Raw genomic sequence first — 19,044 nt, 5'->3', positions numbered from 1 at the left:
CTGCCCGCAGACTGTCTCGCCAGAATGGTGCATGATCTAGTTATCTCCCGCTTGGACTACTGCAATGCGCTCTACGTGGGGCTACCTTTGAAGGTGACTCAGAAATCACAATTAATCCAGAATGCGGCAGCCAGACTGGTGACTGGGAGCGGCCGCCAAGACCACATAACACCGGTCTTGAAAGACCTACATTGGCTCCCAGTACGTTTCTGAGCACAATTCAAAGTGTTGGAAAACTTATCAAAATATCAAGAAAATTGAGTTTTACAGTGCACAGATGAAAATTTAAAGTTACAGTATATTAAGTTAAAGGATCATGAGAAAACAAAGAGGGAAAGAAATTGCTGACTTAAATAATTGAACTGGAATACAAAAAAGGGAGGTATGAGGAGGTAAGGGAAACAAGGATATGAATGTAAGCTTTAGAAAGATTGATTCATTTTCCTTTTCTTCTTTTTAAGTGTTTTTTATTCCTTTATTTCTGTATTTTGTATTTTGAATTTTCTTTGTATTTTTATTTTTTGTTTTTGTGTAATTCTTTTTCTCTCTGAAATTTTAATAAATATCATTTTTTTAAAAAAGAAAGTTTTACAGTGCAAAGGAGGTGCCTGCTTAATATCAAGGAGCAGGGAGTTCCAGAGATTGATTCCCTACAAGTACATAATGGTCTCGGACCAGATAATTTGCACATCATGCTTTGCAATTTGCTGGAAAGGCCTTGTTTGCTGTGCCACGAAGGGTCTTTGGGGTGGGGCTTTCTTGGTGGTGGCTCCCTGCCTGTCGAACTTCCTCCCCAAATGGCATCAGATTAACTTCGGTGCAAGGATCATAGAACTGTAGTTGGAAGGGACCTTCAAGGGCCATCTAGTCCACTCCCCTGCCATGCAGGAATTAATGTTTTGGCATCACATCAAAATGCACTTGTGACAGCTGCAACTTTTGGGAAGGAACTTAAAGAAGCGAACTACGTCCAGAATTTCCCGGACATAGCTGGCGATTTGTCAGTCGGAAGCAGTGTCCTAGGGGAACTCGCTGAAATTATTCTCACACAAAATAGGGCGTCTGGAGTAAGCCTTGACTTCTCTCTCTACACACACACAGCGTTTCATCAAAAGAAAACGCAGGGAAGCGAAAAGAGGATCATTCCACCTTTATTTTTAATAATTATCCTTACACACACACACACAAACACCCCTCCCACTGAGGTTCTGCCAGTCTCAGGAAGGAGAGGAGACATAAACTCCAGAGCCCACCCCACCAGTCCTGGCAGGGATGAGGACGGCATCGCCCCCCCCCCCCACACCGACTGACCTCTCCTGGCTTTCTCTCTGGCCAAGCCCAAGTTCCCGGGGGCCCAGAGATGGAGAGGCACCAAGAGAGGGGCAGTGTTAACCAGAGGGGCAGGCAGGGTTAGTATTGAAAAGTGGGGAGAGAGGGCACCCAGCAGCTGTTTCGGGGAGGGACGTTTTCAATGCCCCCATTTAAATCAGTGCTTTCTGAAAATCGCCTCGGCCAGGCATCCCCCCTGGGGCTCAGGTGGGGCCGCTGGACGCTCCCTCTTCCTCCCTGCCAGGTGCAGAGGGGATTCTGGTGCAGCGCCAACACTTCTTGCGTGGCCCAAAACCGTCACAGAACTTCGAAGGAGCGGCGCCGGCTGGCTTCCAAAAGGCAGATTCCAGGGAACCCCAGGCAAAAAAAGGAGGACCTGCTGCTACTGAGAGCTGTAGGCCTGGCCCGTTGGCGGGTGCTGTCGCCTTCTCTGAGCCCCCAGCACCCCCCTCACCTGCCTGGCTCCCTCAAGAGCCAACCAGGGGAGCAATTGACACACACACGACTGCTGAGCTCCATCTGTTAATCGGTCCAGGGCAGGGAAGGAGAGGGAAAGAAGTGGGGGTGTCTCTTGCACCCCCGCATACACACACACACCCCAGGACCCCAGAGACGGCAGCAGCATGTCCATTTACATCCCTTGAGACTTTCTGAAAGCCTCTGACTTGTATCATCCTATTTGGATTTTTTCTTATAAAGTTCCCCCGCACACATACGTATTAACACAGTCAGCCCAGCCCATTTTAGGCACCTGGTGATTGAAGAAAACCAAAATAAAAGGAGGTGGGGAGGGGGAGAGAGAATCAGCCCCCCCAACCCCGGACACAGTAACGCCCCTCCGGGGACCCCTCTGCCGCGTTCCTCCCGGTCCGCTCGCTCTGTGCGGTCACATTATCTGGCACTGGTCTCCTCCTCCCGAACTGGCTGCGTCTGGCAGGTTCATCCCCTCCAGGTCGAAGTTCAGGCCGGGGGGCTGCAGGAGGAAGAAGATGGAGAGAAGGGGGAGATTAGCCGGGACCCCTGCATTGCAGGGGGTTGGAATAGATGACCCACAGGTGTCCCTCATAACTGTGCCGTTCTATGGAATATTTCCTGTTGTGCCGGAAGGACATTAACCAACAAATTGCAAGAAAGGAGATTCTGACTAAACCTCAGGAAGAGCTTTCTGAGAGCAAGAGCCGTTTGGCAGAGGAATGGGCCCCATCTGAACGTTGGCGCTCCTTCGCTGGAGGTTTCCAAGCAGAGGTTTGTTGGCCACCTGCCAGGGATGCTTTCGCTGCGATTCTGGGGGGGTTGGACTAGATGACCCTGGGGTATCCCTTCCAACCCCACCATTCTTTGATTGGCGTGCAGGAAGGAAAGGCGTGGGCAGAATTAAGAAGGGAGCTGTGGTCCAGCTACATCAGGAGGAAGGAAGGGAATGCGGGCAGGACAGGGGGGAGAGAGAGAGGCAAGAGAGAGAGAGAGAGAGAGGAAGGAAGGAAGGAAGGAAGGAAGGAAGGAAGGAAGGAAGGAAGGAAGGAAGGAAGGAAGGAAGGAAGGGGTCGCCATCTGCCCCCGGCCCACACTCACCGATTCTCCCGCCAGTTCCTTGGGGGGGTGGCCGAGGTCTTGGAGCTGGAAGGCAGACAAAACAGGCAGCGGCATCAGCAAGGGAACCATGGCAGGGGGCTCAATATCCTGCCCCCCCCCCCCAGTGTTAGGCTATTGATGTTCCGTTCCACCTTAACAGATGTGTGGAACTGTTGTATGTCATATGTCTGCTTACATTCCAGCGCTGCTTGCTGGGAACTTCCGTTTGTGCATATAGCTTTTGCTTATGCTGCTTGCTTGGTCACGAAAAGGAGAAGACATGTTTTTCCTCTTGTCCTGATGTATGCCGAATAAAATGCTTGTGAATATGCTTTACACAGCCTCTCCCTGCCACTTCTGTCGTGCGTTCACTCTGCTGATTCTCTGGGTCGCAGATTCATGCTGCACCAAGGACTGGAGTTCGGCCGGTGGGCTGGAGCCAGCTGGGGGCTTGCCAACTGCCCCCCGATTCCTTAGCAGTATCCCAACACCCAGGCCCTCTCCCCCAGCCCCCTACCCACCTGCTGCATGAGGTCCAGGACCGTCTCGAAGCGGGCCTTGTGCTCCGTGTCCCCGTCGGTGGGCAGCTCGGCCTCAAACTGCTCGCAGATCCTGCCCATGATGCTGTGCTGCTCCTGGTACTTCTCGAACTGCTCCTGTGGCAGGGAGTCGCGGTGGCTCTGCAGCCACTCCGGGTACTGGGGGAGGAAAAGAAGGGAGGGTGGGCTACGCTGCTCCTACACGGACCGTAGGAAAGCCGGACTTGGGCTCATCTTCTTCAGGACTGTCTACACCAGGGGTGGGCAACCTAAGGCCCGGGGGCCAGATCCGAACTATCGCCTTCTAAATCCAGCCTGTGGACGGTCTGGGAATCAGCATGTTTTTACATGAGTAGAATGTGTCCTTTTATTTAAAATGCAACTCTGGGTTATGTGTGAGGCAAAGGAATTTGTTCATTCCCCCTCCCCCCAAAAAAGATATAGTCTGGCCCACCACATGGTCTGGGTGATGGTGGACCGGCCCCCTGCTGAAAAAGGTTGCTGACCCCTGGTCTACACTAAGTGGCAGCCATGGCTCTCCAGGGTTTCAGACGGGCATCTTTCAGACAGCCACACCTGGAGAAGCACTGAACCCGGGTCCTTCTGTTTGCTCTTTATCACTGAGCGATGGCCCTTTCCACTAAACATGAAGCAGGTTCCCAGTCCTCATTGTTCTAGTGTTGCTTTAAACACAGTATGATACAATACGATAATCTTTATTGTCATTGTCCCATACAGAACAACGATATTGGGGGGAATCGACATAAGACATTCAAAACCCACAAGCCTGCTATCCCAGCCTGGTTAGCCCCCTAAAAACTCTGATACCCCATTTTTAAATACAATATACTCCCACAGAGACTCCTTACACTGCGTTTAAAACCAAAATCGCATTTGGATAGAAACTGTTTCTCAGGCGGCTGGTCCTGGCCTTTATAACCCTATACCTTCTTCCAGAAGGCAGAAGCTGAAAGAGATCATTTCCGGGGTGAGCACTGTCCTGCGCAATCTCTGCAGCTTTCTTATGGCACCTGGAAGCGTAGATTTGATCCAAGGTGGGAAGAGTGCACCCAATTATTCTCTCCGCAGTCTTTACAACCCTGGACAGCACTGGTTTTTCCGGGAATGTAGGGAGCAGCCTTACACTGAGTTCAGACCATTAAGCCCATCTACGCTCCTCTCCCATCCCTGCTTAGGATGCCAGGGGCTGATCCTGGGACCTTCTGCATTCAAGGCAGCTGTTCTGCCACTGAGCCACGTGTCCCCCCCCCTTACTTTCTCCGTGATCTCCTTCAGGGAGGGGTAGAGCACATCTTTCGACAGCAGATTCTGCATGATGCTTTGCATTATGGGCAGGAGACTCCCTTCGCCATCTCCCTCCTCCAAGCCGAGGCCTTCCATGGTCTTCGCAAGCTCCTCCTCAGAGACGCTGGAGTTCTGCGGGAGAAGGAAGGGGGGGGTGGCTGCTAAGGAGGCCGGGCGAGGAAGCCAACCTCTTCACGGAAGGAAAAGGCAAGAGATGACCTACAGCCCCACCGGCTACGTTCTAAGCCCACTGCCCCATAGGAGGCTACCAACTCGGACGGCTTTAAAAGAGGATCAGACAAATTCATGGAGGAAGGGAGGGTCCTGCTCTGGGGGTTTCCCTTGCCAGAGAGGTGCATGCTCTGGTTATCTCCCGCTTGGACTACTGCAATGCGCTCTCTGTGGGGCTACCTTTGAAGGTGACCCGGAAACTGCAATTAATCCAGAATGCGACAGCTAGACTGGTGACTGGGAGCGGCTGCCAAGACCACATAACACCGGTCTTGAAAGACCTACACTGGCTCCCAGTACGTTTCTGAGCACAATTCAAAGTGTTGGTGCTGATCCTGAAAGCCCTAAAGCAGGCATAGGCATGCTTGGCCCTCCAGATGTTTTGGGGCTACAACTCCCATCATCTCTAGCTAACAGGACCAGGGGTCAGGGATGATGGGAGTTGTAGTCCGAAAACATCTGGAGGCCGAGTTTGCCTATGCCTGCCCTAAACAGCCCCAGCCCAGTAGACCTGAAGGAGCGTCTCCACCTCCATCGTCCAGCCTGAACACTGAGGTCCAGATCCGAGGGTCTTCTGGCAGTTCCCTCCCTGCGAGAAGTAAGGTTACAGGGAACCAGGCAGAGGGCCTTCTTGGTGGTGGCACCCGCCCTGTGGAACGCCCTCCCATCAGATGTCAAGGCAACAAACAACTATTTTACTTCTAAAAGACAACTGATGGCGGCCCTGTTTAGGGAAGTTTTTAATGTCTGACGCTGTATTGTTTTCAATATTCGGTTGGAAGCCGCCCAGAGTGGCAGGGGAAACTGAGCCAGATGGGTGGGGTATAAATAAATTATTATTATTATTATTATTATTATTATTATTATTATTATTATTAGTTCTCAAAAGTGCCCCAGAAGGAATCTCCCAAGTGGGACCCTGAGCACAACAGCAGCTCTGCAGTTCCCCGCCACCTGTTATTCTGTGGTAGACTGCTCTTGGGCATGGAGGTTCTGCTATCACAGCAGACCTCCGCATGGCGACCCTGGCCTTCCGGATCAGGCCAGCATCCCATCTACTCCCAGCTAACCAAATGCCCCAAGTGGAATCCTGCAAGCGGGCCCTGGGTGCAAGAGAAGCAGCAGCGTTCTCCCCGCTTGCAGTGAGGGCAGCGACTGGGATTTGTTGCTTCTCGCACCCCAAACAGACGTTGACGAAACGGGGTCTGCAGAGTGGATCCACTGCTGGAAACGCAGAGGAAGCATTTCAGAGAAGCCAGGGAGACAGAAAGGGGTTCAGGGGTTTACCTGGAGGTCGTCTGCATTCTTTGCCAAGCCGCTGAGCGTCTCTTTCAGGCAGGAAGTGAACTCCTGCTGGGAGCTGGAGTCGCTTCCTGCAAAAAAGCAAGGGAGAAAAGTGTTTAAGAGACCCCCGGAGAGGAAAATGCATTTGGTTTTAAAATGAAAAATATTATTTATATATTTAGACCACTTCTATACCACTTAATAAGTTTTCTTAAATATATAAATCTCTTACGAGGTGTACGAAAATCTAAAGCGACGACTAACAACTTGAACGACAAATTGTACAAAAATATAAAGCCACACACACACATTTATATATGTAAATCCTGAGAAAGTTGAAGCAGTTTTAATCTGATCTGGTGTTTCAACTTATGCAAGTTTTAAAGCACTGTCGTGATTTTTTCTTGATTTTACTGTTTTATCTTTTTGGTAAATCGCTTTGAGGGTTGTCGTTTGTTTACACAATCAAGCAGTGTATAATTTTTACGAAATAAATAACCCAGCGTCAGTTCCTTCCGCTTCTGACACACCTGCCCTCTCGGCCTCTTTGCTCTCACCCAGGAGCCTGAAACAGGATGCGACCTCACTGCTCCCCGTCTTTATTCTGAAAGGGCACCAGAAATCCTGCAACGGGAATTTGGAGACCCCAAGGGCCTGAGACTCGCTTGAGGCAAGAAGGGGTTCCCACAAAACATCCATGAACTGCCATGGCAAAGGTCGCAATTCTGGGCTGAGTTGCCCTGGTGCCCCCAAATCCACCCGTCGGAAAAGTTGCCTTAAGTTGGGCAACACTGGCATTCTGTTGTTGTTTTTTTAAAAAATGAAAAAATAAAAAATAAAACCATCATTTTCAAATTCTCCACTTTCTTTACCTTCTTTCCATGACCTCCTCCTCCTCCCATCTCTTGTATCTTGGTTGATAATTGTCACAGCAAATCCTTTCCATAATTCATAATATTCTGCCAATACATTACCTTGCTCTATTTTCATCTTATCTTATTTATACCAGCTTCTCATAACCCTTACCTTTTTGCCTAATTCTTTAAACATTCTTACAAGAGCCTAGTAAATCCATTTCAACATTTTTGCAACTTTCATAAAAACATTTCTGACGATAAAGAAATAAGAGAATAAAAACAACCCAATCTTCTTCCAGCGTCCCCTCCCCCCGGTCCCGGGATTATCAGTCCTTTTTGTCCCATTTGTCTGGCCCATTCAACCTGGTGATCTTATATCCGAGGCCATCAAATCTCTTCCATGTCCCTTCCGCAGTTCTTCTTCATATTTTCCTTTCACTCGTGGGAACTCCAGCTTGATAATGTTTTTGACACTTTTCGACAGATCAGCCCCTTTCTCATAGTCCAGACTAAGCTCCATGTGGTATTTTAAAACATGTTTCAAGTAGTAAACATGTTTCCAATTCCCTCCAAGATAAGTCCCATCAGCTCCAAACCTCTGACGGCCCATTGCCAGATTCTGAGAGTCCAAACATCCCTGCATAGGGGGGTCAGTCCAACCCCCCATTTCCAGCCAAACTTTGTCTTTCAGAATCTGGTTTTTTCCAAGTTCATTTATCAAATCCAGAGACTCATTTTCCTGCTGGGCCAAAAGTCCCTCCATCCCTGGCGCCCAAGATTCAGCAAGGTCCTCTTCTTTCAGTTGTTCTGTCATGGCACGCTCCTGTTTTGGTTCCTCGATGGGCTCCATATGATTTCCCACTACCTGTTCAAAGGTTCTGGCCGCATTAGTCATCAAATCCATCTTCTGACTTAACTAATCCAATAGGGCACTTATTTTACAGAAAGCACCCAACAGTGCTTCTGAAAGCATTGTCCTGCAAGGTCACAAAACTCTTTCCCACAGTTGTAATCAGTAACAGCCGCAAGTTCCCAGGATTTAGTTACAATTTCATAGTTCCCCTCTAGGGGGAAAACTCCAGATTGTCCTTTTCCTTGGAAACAATAGCAACAGAGTTTCTTCTTTAAGATATTTTGTCCATATTTGTTCTTTTGAAAGACAAAAGGAAACAATGGAATCACAATATTTCCCTCCTTTTAACTATCTGTCAAAGCATTTGTTTCTGGTCAATGAGCTTCAATCATCAAATCTGACACCCCGCTCCAGGGTCAGGACGGTGGAAAATTACTTTACTTTAACTTCACTTCTGCAGGTTTAAACGGCTCAGGAAAAACCCCCCTTCTTCTCCTGCTACCGAAGAGGGGTTCAGCGATTTAAAATGATGAAAGTCGATCCTTTAAAAATAATTTTGGAAGCTCTAGTTTGTATTGTCTTTGCTTTGTTCTAACTACAAAGAAACGGAAGGGTGACTTCCTGTTTATCCTTCCCGTTTCAGTACCAAATTAGGGTTAGTTTTAAAGTCCAAATTCCTTCTTATTTCTCCAATTCTTATCTGAAGTCCAAATATTTACTGTTCCAGTACTCACGGTTGGTTATTTTAAATGCCAAATTGTCCCAGGAAAAAGGCAGCGCTCTCCGGCAACGGCTATGCGGCTTCGCTCCACAGAAAAAGCAGTAAACTCACAGCACCACGCCACTTCCCCCTCTTCACTTCGGAGCCCGTTTGTGAGTTCCTTTGTGGGTTGGGGGGGCGCTAAGGGTGCCCACCGAGTCCCACGGTCACAGGCTTCATCCGCCTGTGATTTCCTGAAGGGTCCCCGCTACGCCGCAGCGGAAAAGACCCGTTTCTTGCGGAGCTGGTCCCTCCGGTTCAGAGGGAGTCCGCCATTGCCGGTGGCGCCACCCCGGAAGTCGCAACACTGGCATTCTGACTTGACTCAAGTTCAGGAAGAACTTTCCAGGGGTAAGAGCCATTGGATAGAGGAGCAGACAACCTTGGAAGGCTGTGGGCGAGATCTCTTTCAGAGGCTGGATGGGCATCGTGCCAGGGAACCTTTAGCTGTGATTCCAACTGTAAAGGTAAAGGGACTCCTGACCATTAGGTCCAGTCGTAGCCGACTCTGGGGTTGCGGTGCTCATCTCGCTTTACTGGCCGAGGGAGCCGGCGTACAGCTTCCGGGTCATGTGGCCAGCATGACGAAGCCGTTTCTGGCGAACCAGAGCAGCGCACGGAAACGCCGTTTACCTTCCCGCCGGAGTGGTACCTATTTATCTACTTACACTTTGACGTGCTTTCGAACTGCTAGGTTGGCAGGAGCAGGGACCGAGCAACGGGAGCTCACCCCGTTGCGGGGATTCGAACCGCCAACCTTCTGATCGGCAAGTCCTAGGCTCTGTGGTTTAACTCACAGCGCCACCCGCGTCCCCACATACAGTTCTGCAATTCTACGTGTAGCAACAACAACAGCAGTTCTCCTGGCCAAATTCTGTGCGACTGCAATAAAATTTAGGGAACAAGCTGTACTACCAAAATGATTAAGGTTTTAAATGACAATTTTAGGTTCTATTTTTGTGATCAAGATTTAATGTATATTTTTAACTGCCACTATATCCGAATTGTCTCTGTTATGTTGTTGTTGTTTAGTCATTTAGTCGTGTCCGACTCTTTGTGACCCCATGAACCAGAGCACGCCAGGCCCTCCTGTCTTCCACTGCCTCCCTCATGTTTGTAGCTTCGAGAACACTGTCCAACCACCTCGTCCTCTGTCGTCCCCTTCTCCTTGTGCCCTCCATCTTTCCCAACATCAGAGTCTTTTCCAGGGAGGTGGCCAAAGTCTTGGAGCCTCAGCTTCAGGATCTGTCCTTCCAGGGAGCACTCAGGGCTGATTTCCTTCAGAATGGAGAGGTTGGATCTTCTTGCAGTCCATGGGACTCTCAAGAGTCTCCTCCAGCACCAGAATTCAAAAGCATCAATTCTTTGGCGATCAGCCTTCTTGATGGTCCAGCTCTCACTTCCATACATCACTACTGGGAAAACCAGAGCTTTAATGATACAGACCTTTGTTGGCAAAGTGATGTCTCTGCTTTTTAAGATGCTGTCTAGGTTTGCCATCGCCTTTCTCCCAAGGAGCAGGCGTCTCTTAATTTCGTGACTGCTCTCACCATCTGCAGTGATCATGGAGCACAAGAAAGTAAAATCTCTCACTGCCTCCATTTCTTCCCCTTCTATTTGCCAGGAGGTGATGGGCCCAGTGGCCATGATCTTCGTTTTTTTGATGTTGAGCTTCAGACCATATTTTGCGCTCTCCTCTTTCACCCTCATTAAAAGGTTCTTTAATTCCTCCTCACTTTCTGCCATCAAGGTTGTGTCATCTGCATATCTGAGGTTGTTGATATTTCTTCCGGCGATCTTAATTCCGGCTTGGGATTCATCCAGCCCAGCCTTTCGCATGATGAATTCTGCATATAAGTTAAATAAGCAGGGAGACAATATACAGCCTTGCTGTACTCCTTTCCCAATTTTGAACCAAACAGTTGTTCCATATCCAGTTCTAACTGTAGCTTCTTGTCCCACATAGAGATTTCTCAGGAGACAGATGAGGTGATCAGGCACTCCCATTTCTTTAAGTCTCTGTTATACCCAACTGCAATTCAATGTATTCCTGCTGTTTTTTATGATTTTCCTGATATTGTAAGTGAGCCAGAACTGGTCTGTGGCCGTAATAATAAAATTCATTCATTCATTCAAATTCAGCTCTCCTTCGTTGGAGGTTTTTAAGCAGAAGTTGGAAGCCCACACAGCATTCTCACTAGTTTGAACTCACTCAGCCAATCGACACCGGCACACTTAGGGATCCGCAGAGCTTGTGCATTTCACGTAACAGACCTCAGCAACTCAGCATTTTGGCTAATCTACTTTAGAATCATAGAATCATAGAGTTGGAATAGACCACAAGGGCCATCGAGTCCAACCCCCTGCCAAGCAGGAAACTTTATTTACATATAAACACACATGGAGCACTGCAACATGGCTCCCCCTCTCTCTAGCATCAGACAGTAAAGAGGAAAAGAGCACAATAGTCCCACTTCACAGAACACAGTCACACAAACATCCTGTCTCTGTCACTTTCCACTCTGTGGAGTCAAAACATACGCCGTCATGTGATAGACAACAATCCCATGACTGCAATCACAGAGCAGGGAGTCTAACAGACCCTTGACCATCTCAGTCACCCTCCTCTGCACACGCTCCATCTTTTCAATATCCTCCTCCAACGGAGGTGCCCAGAACTGGACACTGGACTCCAGGAGGGGTCTGACCAAGGCAGAATAGAGTGGGACTATCACTTCCCTTGGGACGCGGGTGGCGCTGTGCGTTAAACCACAGAGCCTAGGACTTGCCGATCAGAAGGTCGGCGGTTCAAATCCCTGCAATGACGGGGTGAGCTCCCGTTACTCAGTCCCTGCTCCTGCCAACCTAGCAGTTCGAAAGCATGTCAAAGTGCAAGTAGATAAATAGATACCACTCCGGCGGGAAGCGGCTTAGTCCTGCTGGCCACATGACCTGGAAGCTGTACGCCGGCTCCCTCGGCCAATAAAGCGAGATGAGCGCCACAACCCCAGAGTCGGTCACGACTGGACCTAATGGTCAGGGGTCCCTTTACCTTTTTATCCCTTCCCTTGATCTGGGCACTAGACTCTTCTCTTTCTAGCAATGCCCAGCTGGAGGGAGCAAGTTCAGACCCTGCCTGGCTTTCCGCTAAGAAGAGGGGTGGAGAAGAGGGGAGGATCTCAAGAAACGCCCCAAAAGCAACTCGCTCACCGACTCTGCCTGCTGCTTCGGAGAGCTTCTGGAACTGTTCCACCAGGTGGGGTTCCTCCTCGGCCAACTCCTTCATGGCTTTCTCAAACTCCGCCGTGGCCTGGGAGGCCAGTTCGCTATCGAAGAGGTCCTGGAAGAACTTCTCCTGCGAGGCAAAGAGGGAATCCTGGGAAGAGAAAAGGTGAAATGGGTGAGGCGAGATGGGGGGCTCAGCACCCCCTGGATTTAAGCAGAGGGGAAGCCCAGAGTCTTGCCCTGACCAACCAACATGAATAGCCCACAAAACATTTGCCTAGGCAGCTGGCGAAGTCCAGGGCCAAAAGGAAAATAAATCCATCGGTTCTTAAGAACTTTCCTGTCCACTCGCCTGGAAACAAAACTCAGTCGCCAGAGGAGAGCAAGGCAAGGAGCTATTTAGGAGCTGAAATCAGCGCCACACTCGGCCCTCTGATATCTGCACAAGTTCTTGTGTGGCCTAATGGGCCCATTTTACAGAGCGGGAACTGCAAATGGTTCTCAGGATCAAGAACAGGGATAGGCAAACTAAGGCCCGGGGGCCGGATCCGGCCCAATCGCCTTCTAAATCGGCCCGCAGACGGTCCAGGAATCAGCATGTTTTTACATGAGTAAAACGTGTCCTTTTATTTAAAATGCATCTCTGGGTTACAGTGGTGCCTCGCAAGACGAAATTAATTCGTTCCGCAAGTCTCTTCGTCTTGCGGTTTTTTCGTCTCACGATGCACGGTTTCCCATAGGAATGCATTGAAAATCAATTAATGCGTTCCTAGGGAAACCGCCTTCAGACCAGGTCCGGGGACAGTCTGTCCCCGGACCTCTTCTGAAGGCTGGGGGGGGGGGATAAGGGCTTTTCTTCCCACCCCCAGCATTTTAAAAAACCCTGGGACAGCGGAGGACTTCTCCGCTGTCCGGGGCGATCTTAAAATGCTGGCGGGCGGCATTTTAAAATCGCCCCGGACAGCGGAGAAGTCCTCCGCTGTCCGGGGCGATTTAAAAGCCCCTGGGAAGGCAGGCAGGGGGGACAAAGACTTTCGCCCCCTGCCCGCCTTCAGAAGGTGTTCCCGCCCCCGCCCCACTTCGGAACAGCTTTCCGAAGTGGGGCGGCTGGGGCAGGTGTCCCCGCCCCCCCTTCGGAACAGCGTTTTAAAATGCTGGGGGTCGGGAGCGAAGCGCTGCCGACCCCCAGCATTTTAAAACCTTCCCGGGACACGGGGAGATTTTAAAATGCTGGGGGTCGGCAGCGCTTCGCTCCCGCCCGCCAGCATTTTAAGATCGCCCGGGGCAGGCGGGGGGGGGGGGAAGGCAGGCGGGGGGGGGAGCAAAGACTTTTGCCCCCCGCAGGCCTTCAGAAGAGGTCCTCTTCTGAAGGCCGGCTGTGGGCGAAAGTCTTTGCTCCCGACCGCCAGCATTTCCCTATGGGCTTTCGTCTTGCGATGGAAGCCCATAGGGAAATTCGTCTTGCGAAGCGCCTCCAAAACAGAAAACCCTTTCGTCTTGCGGGTTTTCCGTCTTGCGAGGCATTCGTCTTGCGGGGTACCACTATATTTGTGGGGCATAGGAATTCGTTCATTTCCCCCCCCTTCAAAATATAGTCCGGCTCCCCACAAGCTCTGAGGGAGAGTGGACCGGCCCCCTGCTGAAAAAGTTTGCTGACCCCTGATCAAGAAGCTGTAGGCTGTTTCAGCAACGGGGAGAAGAAGCAACAGGCAGTCAGAGGTCCTCTCCATGTGCGACCCTCGACCCCTGCCGAGCCAAGACCCCCAAGGTCCGTCTCCTTGGGAGCAAGGGGCTGCCCTCTCTCCCCCGGCTGCCCCACACATCCCCACATTCCCAGGGGGGCGCTCAGGTCGCCTGCCCTACCTTGGCAGCATCTCCAGGCGATTTCTCAGAGACGCTGGCGTCCCCGACGGAGGCAGTTGAAGGGGAAGGCGATGGGACTGGCTTGGCCTTGTCAAAGTCATCGAGGGCACCTAGAGGGGGGGGGAGAGAAAGAAGAGTGATGATGCAAGGCGGGGGGGGCATTATTGAAACAGCCGCCCCCACATGAGGGAGCAGACGTGAGCAGGTACGCATCTCCCCTAAATCCAGAAGGCAAGAGAGGGTTCTTTGCTGGGGGGCCAGGGTGGGATTTCCCCAAGGAAAGGGCACCTTCTGGGGGCTTCCCAGCACACAGTGGTGCAGGAAGACCCCCCCCCCACCCTGGTGTTTCCCAAAGGGGGCGATATCACTCCCTGGGGGGGCGCTGTAATGATCCAGGGGGCGGGAGAAGCAATTGGGGGGGGCATTGAATAAAAATAAGGGAGCAGTGGAAGAACAAAATTTTGAACAACCGTTGTATGCATTTCATCAGTTGCATAATGATGCTGACTGATGTAACATGAAGTCACAGTGATTATTTTCCAAATAAACACACAAAATGCAAGTTATAACCGATCAGTCCGCCGAATGTTGCCACGTTTTGATAAATAATGTTATGATTTCATGCCCCAAGGTACCTTATTTACAACATCTTTCTTTACTATTTTTATCTTCTTATATTTTTGTTTTATTTATTTATTTTTATTTTATATTTATTTTATTTATTTATTTATTTATTTATTTATTTTAATTTTATTTTATTTTTGCAGGACGTAGGTGGAAAGATAGATACATAAAAGAACGCAGATTTGTCACTGCTGCATTTCTCTCTTCACTTAAAGTAGGCAAATTTAATGGCCAAATCCGTTTCCGATCTCCTCCTGAATCCGCCCGGATCCTGAGCAGAGTCTCCTTTCCAGACTCCACCTTGGAAGGAAGGAGCGAGTGCGAGGAGGCGTTGTGGGAAGAGGGGACACGGCGGCCAGGATCCTGCCCCTATTGAGCTCCAGGCAGATCCTGGCTCGTTTGCCTAAGCCAAAGCGGGTTTTTTAAAAGGACGGAAAGCCCAAACATTAAATCTGGCAGGGCTGCGAAATGACAGAAAATCTGCAGCGATCCTCTCCGACACACTAAAGTCCTTACGAAAGGAGATAAAAGTTCAAAGCAGTGATGCAACTGAAAGAACCACCTCCAGACTCTTGCCTCACCCAAGAGGAACACGTTGCCAGCCTTGCGTTGAGCAACAACAACAATCCCTGCTGAATAGGGGCGCTGGATGAGGTCCTGGGAGAGGCCCGGGTTCCAATCCTGCCACTCCGCCAGGGAGGAGTGTGACCGCTGCCTTTCAACCTCACAAGGTTGTCGTGGGGATTAAAGTGGGGGGGCAACACACGCCACCTTGGGGGAAAGGTGGGTCAAAATGTGCCCCACAGCAAAACGCGCATCGCATTCTTATTTTTTTGCTATTTATGTATTGATTCATAAAATCGATATACCACTGATGGTGTTAGAAAAAAATAATCTTCATAAAGAGCAAAACAATAAAGTTATCGGGGAAAACAGTTAAAAGCAGCTGTTGGAAACATTCAAAAAATAACTAAAATCAACAATCAGCTAAAAATTAAGACACATGTACCGACGAAAGAAGACTGGAGGATGAAACTGATGGACTATGCAGAACTAGATAAACTAACAGGAAGAATTCGAAACCGGCGGGACCAGAGATTCACAGAAGACTGGCATAAATTTACGGACTATCTGAAAAGTAGTTGTGATGACCAAATTACATTTGTAGGTTCACAGGAAGTTTTGTAAGATTAATAATTGGAATTATTGCTTTATTGAATGAAAAGGATGATGTTAGTTATGATAATTAAGGCAATATGAATTTAAGAAATGAAGAACAAATTATAAAAATGGAAGATCATCAGAGGTGCTGATGGAAGTCCAAAAAAAATGTATAAGAGATGAAATTTTGTGCAATTAATATGTTTGAAAATATATATATATATATATAAATAAGACACATGTAAACATTCTGCATATCTGGATAGTCTTGTTTAAACAAAAATGTTTTTAGCAGGCGCTGTAAAGAGCACAGCGAAGGCCCCGTCAAGAGGCAGGGAGTTCCACAGGGTGGGTGCCAACACACTCAGATGCTGGGTTCTTACGGATGCAGAATGGGTGCCAGCTCTGCAGATGGTGTTGATTGGGCAGAGTGGGCGTATATGGCGTAAGATGATCTCTGGCCCCAAGCTGTTCAGGGCTTATATTGTAATATCCTGAATTTGTTGTGGCAGCAAGAAAGGGCAAACACAAAGTCGTGAGTGCCAGGTGCGAATGAGCCCCCAGGCAGGAGGGTCACCTGCTGCCCCAGAGGAGCCCCAGGGCAGCCTCACCCCCCCCCTGCGCCAGCCCACGCAGAAACCCTAGAAGTGTGGAGTCGCAAGGGACCCCCAAAGGTCATCCAGCCCAACCCACTGATGCAATGCAGCTAAATCCTCCATGGCAGAGGGGCATCCAACCTCTGCTTCAAAATCCCCAGGGGGAGTGAATCATGTGGGGATGGGGAGGGGGGCACTGTGCCCAGCGATGGGGGTCTCTGCCCACTCAGCCAAGGGGGCCTTTATTTTAATTTGGGGAGGAGGGGCAGAGTTTCGACTCTTCCTGCTGGGACACGGTATGAGAGACCTTCCCACGTGCATACACACATATACAGGCTTCTAAGCAGGGATATATGAAGTGGGGGGGGAGAAATAAGCAGTATATGGGGCAGCCCCCCTTAGGGAGAAAATGTGGGGAGAGTCTCTTTAAAGGCCCCCGCGGGCGTGAACAGGGGAGGCGTGGGGGTGGGAGGCAACCCCCGTGTCAGATCCTTTGGGGGGAAGGGGGGATTGAGGGGGGAGCCTCTCCCCCCACCTGCCCCCCAACCAGCCGGGGAGGCCTGGCAGGCGGCAGCCCCAAGGTCAAGGTCCTTTGCGGGGAGGCTCTCTTTCTCCCTGCCCCCCTGCCGGGTGGGGCAGACCCAGACCCTTCTCACCCCGCGGCCTGACACGCGTGTCGCGACCCTGATCGTGTGAACGGGGGTGGGGGGAGGGAAGAGGGCAGTTTCGGGGCGGGGCTTGGGTGGGACTTGGAGGGGGTCCCCCTCTGCCCCCCACCCCCACCCCGGGGTCTCCCCCTTCCTTACTCTCGAGGAGCTCCTCCAGCTCCGCGTCCTGCTGCTGCGGCTGCTCTTGCGGGGCGGGCGCCGCCATGTCTGCCGGGAGGGAGGCGGGGAAGCCGGGCAGGAAAGCGGCTGCGAAGCCTCGGCCTCCTCCTCCCCGGGCGGAGCCAGCCGGAGCCTCGCCTTCCCTTCCGCTCCTCCGCCGCAGCTCCGCCCTCCGGGATCGGGGCCCGTCCGTTTCTCCGCGGAGCTCAATGGGTCTACTCTGAGCAGGGCACAGCTTCTCGTTGCGAACCTGCTGCAGGAATTTGTGCATAGGTTTTTTTTGGGGGGGGGGGGCTTGCCCCTCCAGCAGATCTCATGCACATGCAGCCCACTACCAAAATCTTTTGTGACTTTTGTGACTTGTCCCCACAAAACACTTCATCACAGTTTCTTCCTATCTATTCAAAGGGCCTTTGCTGCAGGATACCAAATGTAAGAATTCACTGATAAATCTCTGTACTGGCTCAGTGGGGAAACTTCAGAAATTCATCTAGACCAGTGAGCTCAGCTCCTCAGCAGCCCCTCTGCCTGAGGGATAATCCCTGGCATCCTGATACCTGAGTGCCAGACAGGTAGCCATTCCAGAAATACCAAACCCAGATGGAGACAAAAGGGTGTGATGAACTTGGCTGGGAAACAGGGAAATGTAAAGATCTCTTTTGTTCCACTTGATGGGTGTTTGGTGGAGGGCAAGGGGAACCAGGGGGCAGGGTCCAGGATGCTCACATTACGGCCACCAGATCTCCCCTTTCATGATGTAGCTGTGATGTAGTTTGGGGGGGGGTGTAACATGGGGATTAAAGGGACCCCTGACCATTAGGTCCAGTCATGGCCGACTGGGGTTCCTGCACTCATCTCGCTTTCCTGGCCAAGGGAGCCGGCGTACAGCTTCCGGGTCATGTGGCCAGCAGGACTAAGCCGCTTCTGGTGAACCAGAGCAGCGCACGGAAATGCCGTTTCCCTTCCCACCAGAGCAGTACCTATTTATCTACTTGCACTTTGACGTGCTTTTGAACTGCTAGGTTGGCAGGAGCAGGGACCGAGCGACGGGAGCTCATGCCGTCATTGCGGGGATTCGAACCGCCGACCTTCTGACTGACAAGTCCTAGGCACAGTGGTTTAACCCACAGCGCCACCAGCAACTAATAAAAGTGTGGGTTCTCTTTTGTTCTGGGCTTCCATCTTGTTCCACCTGGTGGCAGGTGGGAGTCCTGTCTCGACAGTCTTCAATAAAGACCAAGCCGACTGGCTGCTGTTTTGCTCTGCTCTTCCTGGCCGGTGTCCTTGTTTTTTGTCCAAGGGAGCCCTCACATTTCTCCGTTAACAAGCCAAAGATGATTATAATGGGAAGGAATCGTAGTTTGGGAGGGACTCCCAAGGGTCATCTAGTCCAACCAGCTGCAAGTGCAGGGGGTCGCCGCTGAAGGATCCGCTTGGGCCGAGAAAGGCGCCCCCTGGAGGCACCCAGAAGGAGGGATCCATGTCTCCCCACGGTGCAAGTCGCTTCTGCAAGGCGGGGAAAAGGGGGAGTCTGGATGCGAAACACGCTTGTTTGCAGGAAAGCCTCAGCTGGGAGAGGAGGGTCAAAAAACCCCAGGACGCCCTTGAACCCAGGGCTGCTCCCTTCCCTTCCCTCTAAGGAGCTCAGATCAAAATGAGCAGATATCAGGGGGCAATTAGAATAAGGGCCACTGACTGCTAATTCAGGACTTTAAATTGTGCTCTTATATCAAATTTCCTTTTCTGCGTATACTGTAATGTTTTACCGTTTCTATGGCCATTGGCTATTGCGAATGAAGTTTAGATAGATAATTTATTACGGTTGGAGACCAGCTTATAAAACACACTTGGGGTTTTTATCTTATCTCAGGCAGATCACGTCTTGTTTGCATCATGTTTGCCAGTGTGCATGATGCTTCTCCCTTCCAACACTCATGGAACAACCGTCCAGAGGAGCAGCACCTCCTCTGAAATTATTCTTCTCATCTTCCTCTAAGGAGCTCAGGGAAGTTGTGGTG

General features: G+C 50.6%; 1 protein-coding gene across 1 annotated transcript; it reads right to left on the bottom strand.

Moving 5' to 3' along the window:
• Window positions 1–1,149: 1,149 nt before the first annotated feature.
• Window positions 1,150–17,312, bottom strand: PEX19 (peroxisomal biogenesis factor 19). The gene is made up of 8 exons (XM_081173744.1): window positions 17,006–17,312; window positions 13,819–13,928; window positions 11,941–12,106; window positions 6,264–6,349; window positions 4,716–4,877; window positions 3,423–3,599; window positions 2,902–2,946; window positions 1,150–2,302 (listed from the first exon to the last, which is right to left on the bottom strand). Exons 1-8 carry the CDS (start codon window positions 17,295–17,297, stop codon window positions 2,216–2,218), a joined length of 1,125 nt encoding a protein of 374 aa, XP_081029870.1. The 5' UTR covers window positions 17,298–17,312; the 3' UTR covers window positions 1,150–2,215.
• Between the last annotated feature and the right edge of the window lie 1,732 nt (window positions 17,313–19,044).

This window comes from Podarcis bocagei, assembly GCF_964188305.1.
Source record: "Podarcis bocagei genome assembly, chromosome: 16".
Taxonomy (NCBI): domain Eukaryota; kingdom Metazoa; phylum Chordata; class Lepidosauria; order Squamata; family Lacertidae; genus Podarcis; species Podarcis bocagei.
Note: the sequence above shows the minus strand (reverse complement) of the source record. Positions and strands in the feature narration are given on the sequence as shown.